Source organism: Dermacentor andersoni, chromosome 2 (genome assembly GCF_023375885.2).
Source record: "Dermacentor andersoni chromosome 2, qqDerAnde1_hic_scaffold, whole genome shotgun sequence".
NCBI classification, from domain to species: Eukaryota; Metazoa; Arthropoda; class Arachnida; order Ixodida; family Ixodidae; genus Dermacentor; species Dermacentor andersoni.
The window spans coordinates 150249849-150260667 of NC_092815.1; the positions used below are offsets into that span (position 1 = coordinate 150249849).

At 42.7% G+C, this 10819-nt stretch overlaps 1 protein-coding gene across 2 annotated transcripts; it reads left to right on the top strand.

Moving 5' to 3' along the window:
• The first annotated feature begins 1144 nt into the window (after positions 1 to 1144).
• LOC126527441 (uncharacterized) lies at positions 1145 to 9072 on the top strand. Of its 2 annotated transcripts, none has more exons than XM_072286278.1 (4): positions 1145 to 1485; positions 4069 to 4313; positions 6166 to 6670; positions 8768 to 9072. In XM_072286278.1, the coding sequence occupies exons 1-4, from the start codon at positions 1232 to 1234 to the stop codon at positions 9000 to 9002; spliced, it is 1239 nt and encodes a 412-aa protein (XP_072142379.1). In that variant the 5' UTR covers positions 1145 to 1231; the 3' UTR covers positions 9003 to 9072. The 2 variants fall into 2 exon arrangements, with proteins under 2 accessions (XP_072142379.1, XP_072142380.1); XM_072286279.1 differs by having other exon boundaries at positions 1407 to 1485; positions 4055 to 4313.
• The last annotated feature ends 1747 nt before the right edge of the window (positions 9073 to 10819 follow it).

Genomic DNA, 10819 nt, shown 5'->3' on the forward strand with positions numbered 1-10819 from the left:
CATTTGTGCTGAGTTTGTTTTGACCAGTACTAAGATATATTTTTTCACGTCTCGTTATACCAGACGTATGTTAGAGATCAACCAGCGATGTGAGGGCTGCATAATACGCTGAAAGCTGAGGCATTGGTGCTGCAACGAAGCCTACGCGGGAGCTATAAACAGCCAGACAGAATCAAGCTATAACACTGTTAGAATCCCTGAAGTGTTCGAGTCAGACTATGTGACAGGAAGCAGAGCCTACATGGTAGTTCCGAAGGGTGTAAGAACTTGGTTATGCAGCTCCTCTGTATGTTGAAATCTTGTTTTTAAAATTGGCATACATATGGGAAGGGCTCGTACATATTGTAGCTTGGCAACAATCTAGCAATTAGATAGTTTCGTTGATTCAAACTACTACGTCCAGAGGTTAATGTTTATATTTCTCCCTTTTATCGAGCAGCATATGAGCGATTCAGCTTTCAGAGCGGTATGCACATATCAGTGTATGGTTTTATAGGCTGCAATTTCTCTTTCTGAAATCACTGAATGAAATGAATACGTTTGTATAGTAAATATTGAATAACAAGTGCTCCCTGCCGTTTTTAGCGTTGTTACCGCTTCCTATGGATAGTGACCACTAAAAAAAGGAATATGCTACTTCTTAAGAAGAGCTGTTGTTATACAGTGTGTTTCAGAAAATGGCGTTTGGAATTCTTAGGTTCTCAGAAGATGTGATAATCAACCCTAATTGTTGGGATTACTTGTGTCACAGGGGCACATATGCCAAATGTTTCTGGTTAATTAGTAATGATACATATAGTATTTCGTCAGCTAGGTGATCCTACTTCAAGACAACCCGTTTCTTTGGGATTGTTCTACATCTCTGTTTATTGCAGTTCTGGGAAATGCGCATGATTATTGGAGCTTAGCAATTCCTGTATTGCGTTGTCTCGAACGCCCACAATATATATGTATATATATATATATATATATATATATATGCCAGGAATGACAATTTTTAAAGAATATACGAAAAACGGAAATCTGGCACCACCAGGTGCTCAAGCATACGTGCTTGTCTATTTCTATGCACTGAAGCATTATTGCTGCTTTTAACGGCTCATTTCTTTCAGGCCTTCATATATATTTTTTTCTTTCAGGATCCTGCCCGCCACAAGATTCTTTCATAGACAAGGGCCTCAGAAAACTGCTGCTTTCAAACCGATTTCGCGAAGTCTCGCTTCCAGACTTCATGAATAGTGCTCCAGACGAATATGGTTTTAGCATAGGCTTCTCCAACGGCCTACTTCGGGGACTGAATACTGTCAGGAGGAGTGGCCACAGCTATGTCAGTGCTGATAACGATGGATCTAGGCTTAGTTTGCACATTGAAGGTGGACCCGTGGAAGTTACTTACGTCGTAGGCTTCAACTCGTCCTTTCTGCAACATAGTTTCGGAGTAGCGGGACATGTGACGACGTTTCGCACGTCACTCAGCGCCGAAGAGTGAGTTGCTCTTACTATGCTCAATCTACACATAAACGGGATACAAAAAGTTAATTACACATGAGTAGTTTCGTCCATATTTGTGTATTCGTAAAAATTAATGCTTGATTTGAGAGGCCTAATATGACCAAATATACAGATTATATATACTGCATTACCGGTTGACAGAGCATGACAAACGAAGACGACAGAACGTAATGAAAATGTAGTATGATACTTGCGATGACAGAAAAGGTGCAGCCTTCACCTAAAAATACCCTATCTTTGTGTGATCGAATGACAGATACTACATGCTAGCGTTTTACCAATTTTGCGAGCAGTAAGGCCGTAAAAACAGATGCTGTCTCGCTTGGGGGCATTTCTTGCATGCACCGGAGCACCGATGCATCTGCGCAGACTCTCAAGGTGGCACCACAGGCAAGCGTATTCTAATACTTTCTCTGAAGGAAAGTTCAGCTCTACTGTCTGCACGGTCTTTTGTTTTTTTACTGACGCTTCAATGTATGTGGTAATTACATGAACAAGTTTGTGGATTGCTGACAAAACTTCTCATCCACTGTTGCCGCAGTTACGAAAATTAGCCCTGCGCATCTGCAATTGCCTTTTGCCACTTGGTGCTTTATTTCCTGTCGCATGGTTTCGAGATGTTCAGGCAGTCCCGCTTAATTTTCCATCTTAATATTGCCATTCGTCACATTCCCCTGTGTTTGCTGCCCATGCAGAGATTTCTTCGAATTTATATATATATATATATATATATATATATATATATATACATACATATTCATACATAAGAAGCCAACAAACATTGACAGCAAGGCAACATAGAGTAAATTACTTGTGCTTAATAAATGAAATAAAGAAACGATAAACTAATGCAAATTAAAGTGGATGAAGAAACAACTTGCCGCAGGTGGGAACCGAACCCACAACCTTCGCATTTCGCGTGCGATGCTCTACCAATTCAGCTACAGCAGCGCCATTTCCCCATCCACTTTCTTGGGTATTTATGTGCCCTAGTACAACCCTTGGAGTGTTAGCCAGCGCCACCACTCACAGATCTTAGCGGCGGACGTGGAAGGTCCTTTTTGCCGCAGGCGTCACGAGAACATGATCTTTTTGGGTGGGGGCAACTGGTCAATAAACCCACACAATGTTGCCGGATTTGAGACCCTCGTGCCCCTCGGCTAACCCCCTTTCTTCTCGTTTATATATATATATATATATATATATATATATATATATATATATATATATATATATACCTGTTCATGTTATCTGTAATAAAGAGCCCTGCCAGATTTTTATACCCGTAGTATCCTTCTGGTGCTCAAACTTCATTTAAGGCTAATTCAACCTTAGCTAAAACCAAGTACAAAAAAGTTGGCTAAAATAGATTTTGAATCATACGTGCACAGGTCGGCAACAATATGCGTTTGCACCACAATCATAAGGTTACCTAAAATTAAATTTGGCACGTGGTATGTGTATCCCAATAAAAACTTCCCGAAAGAACCTAACTTATGATCAATGCCGAAAATAGTACGATTAGAATTGAAACAATGTCGCGACACACTGTAGGGCCGCTGCAGAGACGCTTCGTGTATCATTCTTCGGCAATCTCTCTCGCGTTTTTCTCGGGACACGCTGCGCCATCTGGCGGAGCCACCTCGAACTCCGTGTGGGGCGCACGTGCGAATGTATACGCAGACAAGATTGTCTGAATATGAAGAACTTGGGTTTCATTCCGCCCAGCACCAGAGACCCAAGCTGGCGTCAAAGAGATTCATTGATGAGCGGCACATATTCAGATACCGAAACTGGCGTTCAATAGGCTCACTGAATAGCGGCACATACTCAGTGACACATCCCTTAGACGCGTCAAAAAGGTTTACTGAAGAGGAGCACATACCCTGGGTGCACACCGACTGACACAAGTTGGTCCGATGGTGGGCTTCTGACAGGGTTTCCTCAGCACAGGAGCTCATTGCCCTTTGCCATGGACACCCATTGACCCAAGTTGGCAGGGAAATGGAGCAGGAAAGTGGCCCGTGTCATTGGATAGTCCCCTTAAATCTGCTTGAAATTTCCAAATAATGCTAATCGAATTATTATAGCCGTGTTACTCGATCTGAGTCGGCTCGTATGGGCCAAATAACACGGCTATAATAATGCTAATCCCATTATTATAGCCATGTTACCCGATCTCAGTCGGCTCCATAAGGGCCAATGCTAAGAAAAAAAGTTGTACCCAATTGCATCGTAATAATATATAAAAATATCTACACGTTTTTCCAGCTCTGTTGACTAACATGACACACAGATATCAAAACATCGTCATTTTGTTTGAGAAAGTCTGCGTAACAAAAAGTATTCACGTATATAATCACAGGGCTGCTTTGCCATTTCTCATCCCCCAAATATTTTTATCTGACTTTAGTGAGTGAATTGTGCTTTTTATTCAAATTTCGCCCATTAGTGTTTATAAGTAAAAAAAGTGTAACGTTACATTTTTCACTACTACAGACTACATATTATTACAAAAAAAGACCGCAAAAACTGCGTACAGCTCTACTTTTCCAGGCCTTCACCGAATCACCTTCGTATTGAGGTCTACGGCATGCGGATGTCCAGAATACGCCTGCTTTTGAACAATGCAAGCTTCAGCGGATTCATCTCCGACTATGTCATCGACTATCTGCGACCGTACGTGGAAGCAAAAGTTGCTCAGCTCCTTGCTCGGGAACTACGAAACTTTGCTGTTGAGGCCTTCAAAGCCATCAGGGTCTACACTGCAAGCAACGAGGATGAAGACATCTTTGCCGAGGGTAGGATGATTCTTTCAAATGTTCAGTGATTAAACATTCAAATGATGACATTGTATTAACATTTACGTGCCTTAGTACTCACAACAACAAGTCTCCTGTCAGCGAAGTTTTGTTGTTTTTCTTCGAACCGTGCTACCAAGCTGCTAATGCCTGAGGCGTATCCTTTTACTTGTGTGCCCGTAAGTATATTGCGTGTATTACGCGAATGTGATGTCGTCAAAGCGAAGAGTGCCAAAAAGTAATATTTTCGATCATTTATACAGGTCAAAGCGTGTATCTTACAAGACTAAAAACCAATAAAGCACTCCAGGAACATTTCATTGACCGTCAAAATCAATAATACAAAAATCAATCGCTGGTAAAGGTTGGCAGCAGAAAAAAGACAACACAACGAGGAAAGTCTTCCATCGACTGCACATAAGCTAAACATTCTGTATAGCGAGTTGACAGCCAGCTTCTTGCTATGATTTTATCTCTTTGAAGTGTGTGTGTATTTTCAAACTAAAGGATAATTTTTCCTCGATAATGAGCTCTACAAGGTGCCCAATGCGATATTGCGACAACATAGCTAAAGAAATGCAACAGATACTGATGTAGCTTTCTTTTTGTACAGTATGGCTGAATGTCATAAAATGTAACCGCACATGAAGAAGGAATCTTGCAAAGAAATTTAAATCGAAGGCAGAATAATGCAGATAGCACCGTATCAAGATGGTGAAATTTTTTTTCAGTTTTTCTTCCTGTCAGTGACACTTTTCTACTTCCCATTTTATTGGTAGGTTGTCATTGTAACAATATAATTTACGTTTGTATGTCTTTTCGCTTACCTTATTTCACTCTGCGCAGGCATAAAGAAAGCAGACTGTAGAAAAGTTGCTTTTAAGTAAATGTGCACCCTTTAGAGAAAGTGAAACAATATTTACGGCATTACCGTTCAAAGCGCTAATAAAGACGCTAGACGCTGATATCTTGCGCAGTGCTGCGCGTGTTCTTTTTTTTTTGTTTGTTTGCATGGTTCACATTGCGTCGCCTTCTATGCAGCCTCTACTCCAGGTGAGAAAGACTGATAATCACTTTTGGTCAAAACTCGTAATTGGTAACGTAGTATCGACAAAGATCCTCATAAGTTCTACGTCCTCATGTGTTACGTACTATCTGTGCGCAAACCTCATAGTAGTTACTAACTCGTAATTTGTTATGCTACCGCTTCGAAAATGTTTCGCGGTGGTTTAAACTGTTGTATAAGACTTGCTATATACTTAGCCACTTTTTCTTCATTTTTGTTTCTCAGTAACGATATTGCGCGGAAGTCACTGAAGGCGTCTGTAGCGCAGTTAATATTTGAAACACCACCTTTAGCAACCGCACAACACCAATAAATATTATTCCATGCGTATTTAGACACTTCCGTTTGCCCTTAATTGAACGTCAGGAAGCAGCGATTGCTCGCGAGAAAATTAAAACACGATGCAGCAGACCCTCCGGCACCCACTTACTGTTACACGAGATAGATTATCAACGAATTTTGCTTTATGTAATGCAGGCTGCCCCGGAACTGCGGTGCCTTTATCGTATCGCTCACAGTGTCGTCGGTAGGTTCACTGCAATATAAAGCATACTGTGGAGCTTACCACGTCCATATATGATTCCTAAATGTGGCGGAAGCAATGTGTAAACTACAGTAACAGCTTACGCAAAAAATTTGGGCGCCTGCTCACACTAAGAGGAGTTATTCTTTTCATAAGCGACTGGCATAATTGATGTTCAGGCAGCCTTCTTTTATTTACCAGATATTTCGAAGAAACAGAAGTGGCTTGCACGTCACTCAGCTGTTCATTACGGTATGTCGCAGAATCGGTGCTGAGTCGCACCTGGACCAAGGCTCTCGGCAGTGCCGCCAGTTACCTCGCCTTGATACGTGGCCAGCACCCTGGCCGTTCACGTGGTGGCGGCAGCGATGACGGCGTTGCTCCAAGGAGGCCGCTGCCAGAGAGGCAAAGGGAGCCTCGCAGCGCAGAAATGGAGCGCGAACGTGGAGTTTTCGACGGCTGTCTCCGCACCTTAGCCCTTTCGAGAGGATTCGACCCGGTGTCGCTCCCGCAAGATGTCCGAGAGCTCGATTTTTCTTTTGGACGCGTCGCCGTATACGAAGGCAACCTGACGGGCTTATCAAGCGTCTACAGGAGCGGTGACTGCGCGCTTGTTGTCGGCGAATGCGGCCTGGCAGTTCGTCTGGATTTGGGATTTGAAGATCTCTTGGTCAGTGTGGTGGCTGTGGTCGGCGAACGTTCCCGCACCAGAACTGCAAAGTTAGACGTACACATTCCTGCCGTGGAGTTGTCCCTAGACATTGCAGAGTACGTGGTCATTTTATCTTTATTTATGGTGTTTGAAATGAGCCGCAGAGCCACTTTGGGAGGTTTTGGTGCTGCATACGGGGAAAATAATGACAGCGTTATTCGCTCCCTTATTACCTGTCATGACTACGGTAGCATAAGAGGGATTATTAGCCAGGTGCCTGCTCTCAAGTTAACATCTTGCGGGACGCCATCCGGCACAAAAAGGTGTTCCGCATCCCCCAGCTATGTCTCTGAGCGGTGCTCGTTATGCCTCCAAGGGCTACATCTAGTACACATGAATACCCAAAATAGTGACTCGGTTGATGGCTGTTGCAGAGCAATTACACTTTTACACCACATAATGACAGTTCCGGAACTGAATCATGATATATATAATTATTTATGGCTATTAGTTTTTAGGCATGATGCCCCGACCCTTATTTGAAAAGCATTTTATTACTATCCCATCATTGAATCGCAGTAGGACACGACAGAAGGTGCGAGTTCCGTTGAATTTTTCGGCGCCGATGTTGCCATCGTTCCTGGCGGTGGCACTTAAGGATGGCACGCAGGACACTCAAGCATAACGGGAAGTTTATCCGCGAGAAGTTCACGCATGTATGATGCAATAAAGAGTTAGGAAATATTATTAAAACCAATTTGACGCATCGAAGCTTTGATATATGCTGCCTGACGCCACGCTAATCCAATGCACTGGCTTCTGCGTGCCATCTGCATCTACAAGGGCCGAAAGTCGCTGATTTTCCTGCCACAGAATGAGGGACAATTTCTCACTGCGCGGTATATTTCACCATGTTTTACACTTTAAACCAAGCTTGGGATTGAGCTGAGAAGTGTGAACAAACTGGAACATGTGTTGGGTTTCTCCACAGATAAAGACGGGTTCCTTGAGTGTTGTGGTAAGCAAAATAAATTACTGCTAGGTGATTACCTTATGGCTGATCCTCAATCCGGCAAATAGAAAGTGTGCCCTAAAACATATAGTTCCAATGATAATTAGTGAATCTCCGTTAATAACTGAGATTCAGTAATTCGTCTTGCAAGTAATTGGTGTTTCTGTATTTACACCTTCTTATGGGACAGAATTGCGATATACAAAACAGGGTATACGTATTTCACGGTTTCTTAGCATTAAGAAAGGAATCCATAGGCGCCGTGGCTGCTTAGTGGCTGTGGTGTTGCGCTGCTCAGTACGAGGTCGTGGGATCGAATCCTGGCTACGGCGGCCGCATTTTGGTGGGGTTCAAGTGCGAAAACACCCGCGTACTTATATTTAGTTGAACGTTAAAGAACTGCAGCTCGTCCGAGTTTCCGGATTCCCTCACTACGGCGTGCATCATAATCAAATCGTGGATTTGGCACTTAAAACTCTTCAATATACTTTTACTTAATTGAAAGATGTCCATGTACAAGTGGCCAACGTATTCGCTTTTCGTCTTTACATGATCTCTTGTATATGCCCTGGCTTTTTACTTGAAGTGCAGTCGGCCGCATGCCTTGCATAACATTAAAGCACACAATTTTATTTCAGACCACCAGTAAGAAAGAAAATAGCAATGGCGTCCCAGAAATGTCAGTTGTGGGCGTGCAGCATGGCGCCTACCTGAATGTGCATGAATCAGACCTTCGTATCCAGCGTATATGGCCTTCTGTGAAGCTGTGACTGTTGATGTCTTATGCTGGCGCAGTATTGTGCAAAATACGACTTTGTGAATTATTAAGACGTAGAGTGGGCAACATATTTGTAGAAAAATTATTAAAAAGCCCTAAGCTCATTACAAATAGGAGTATGGTTCCATAATTGTTCATTCTTCGCAAAATAAGTAAAAAAAAACAGCAGATTATCCTTACTAAAAAATGACATTCTTCCATGTTGTTAAGATATGCTTTGTTTAGCGTACTATAATCTCTGTGTCAAGCTCTACGTTGAAATAATTCACACGGTCTAGAATAGTGATTTTTTCTGAGAGACTAATTCGCAGAACTGCACCGTTAGAGGCAACGATTGTCTGGCTGCCATCTTCGTTCGATATATGCATATCTTATACGTACCTACTCTCTTGTGCCTCCAGAAACACATTTTTATCCTTTCAGGATAAATAACCAGCTTCAGATTATTACCTATGGCATGGAATTCATGGGACCGGTCAAAGTCACGGCACCACCCACAGGACGAGATGGCTCGGTAAACGTTGTGAGCGTTTCACCTGAAGTCGTGCTTAACGACGAGGACCTGGAGGAGCTGAAATCATCTCTTCACGAAAGCCTGCAGAGATTTTTACCAACTGTAGAAAGATTGATTTCAGATCCACCGCTTCTCGAACCATAAAGTGCACATAATGAACGTGGCAATTTGAATAGACGTGTAGATATTGCAGATTAAAACTTCTTATTCGACAGTTCGAGTATTTTTACTCTAGCAACTATGTGCATACAGTATTGCCTTCGAGTTCTAGGTTACGGATGAGTTCGCGACAACGGCCTACCGTGAACGATCGTCAGTGTACACGCTCCTGCGAAGGTCAAATCAAATCATATCACTACTAAATAAATGCCCCCTTTTATCTGTATGGAGGAGCCTCTATTCACCATAAATACCAGAGGGGATAGTGTTCGCAAGTTATGCGGTCATAACCTAGTACACCTACAGAATACCTTCGTATATTGTGCAAGAATGTTCTATGTCCGTAAAGAAGCAATAATGTCGCATTTGCTGCGACTAATAAACATTAGGCATTTTATGGATTGCATGGAAGATGGAAAACATTGTACAATTCACCGTTGGTATGTCGGTTGCGATATCAGGACATCATGCTAGGTCACTCTTGATGCTAACTAGGAGTTATGAATATTCCTTTGCTAGGAAGTTACCACCCATGTAATGCTCCTTAACCATGATCTGCGAGCAGAATACAGCCAAGCACTGAGCTTTGAATCAAGAAAGCTGTTATGTATAAGGAAAGGGATACCATTAATTTGAGGTCGCATTATATTCTACAAAGGTTGTGTATGTTCCGTATCCTTGCTTTCTTTGTAGGTTGCTTAGCTTTCAATTAAACGTTCAAATCAGCGCCCATCCATAAATAGCATACACATTACATCATTGGTTCTGAAGTATAAATCTCATGAACCCATATCTGCATGTAAAGCGACGAAACAATTGCAGAATTTCTCTCTTGGAAGTGCATTTATAGGAACAGGCCCATGGAAACATCATAGTGCATTCCAGCAATAGCATTTTAGTATTGTAATTTCTTACCTATAATTACCGTATGTACACGTACTTTATTTACTCCGCTGTGAGAATTCTATACCTACATAATGACGGTATTGAGATTCCTTGGGGCACTCGCTTAGTTTTTCTTCACAGGGCTGCACACTTGTGTTTGTCATTTGGTCATATTTGTATCTCTACAAAGAATAAACCAAATAAAAAGAAATTCTAGCGCTCCCGCGTCTAGGCTGTATAGACGCGGGAGAGCAAGACTGCGGCATTACTATCCTTGCTATCCCTTTCGTTGTGGCCTCAAAACATGATCAATACCCGCGAAGAAGATTAGTGGGAATGGTGGCTCTCCCCTTCGCGGAAACAGGGCGGAAATCTGCCGTCCATTGCACAGAGAATTTTCAATTCGCTTGTATTTACGTGCAGAAGAGCAATATAGAGTTTGCAAGTTTCTGACATGTCTAGTACGCCTGCGAGAGCCGCCAATTATTTGTTGATTCTTCAGAATTCAACAGCGCACACCATCATTCTTCGCACCCCACACGATGAAGCTGCCATACAGTTACCAAGCCCAGTACGCAGCTCGAAAGTATCATCGTAGTGGTGCTTTTCCGCAGTGGACAGGCCAACACCTTTTTCTGACTGAAGTGAAGACCGAGAGCTGTGCTTCCCACGCCGCTACGCCTTAGGAATATCTATCCACTGTCGAAGCGAGGAATAAGTACGGTACACTATGTGCATCGCTAGTGTCTGCGACGCCATATGTCATACGCCGGGCGACGGAGCAGCTGAGATGTGTCAGAAACTCCCAATAGGAGAAGAGATAGAAGACGTGAAACAGCGGCGTGCTGCGGCATAAGGTCTCGACTATGCGTCCGGAACTACGGAAGCCATAGAAAGCTTCCCAAAAAAAATTGGGA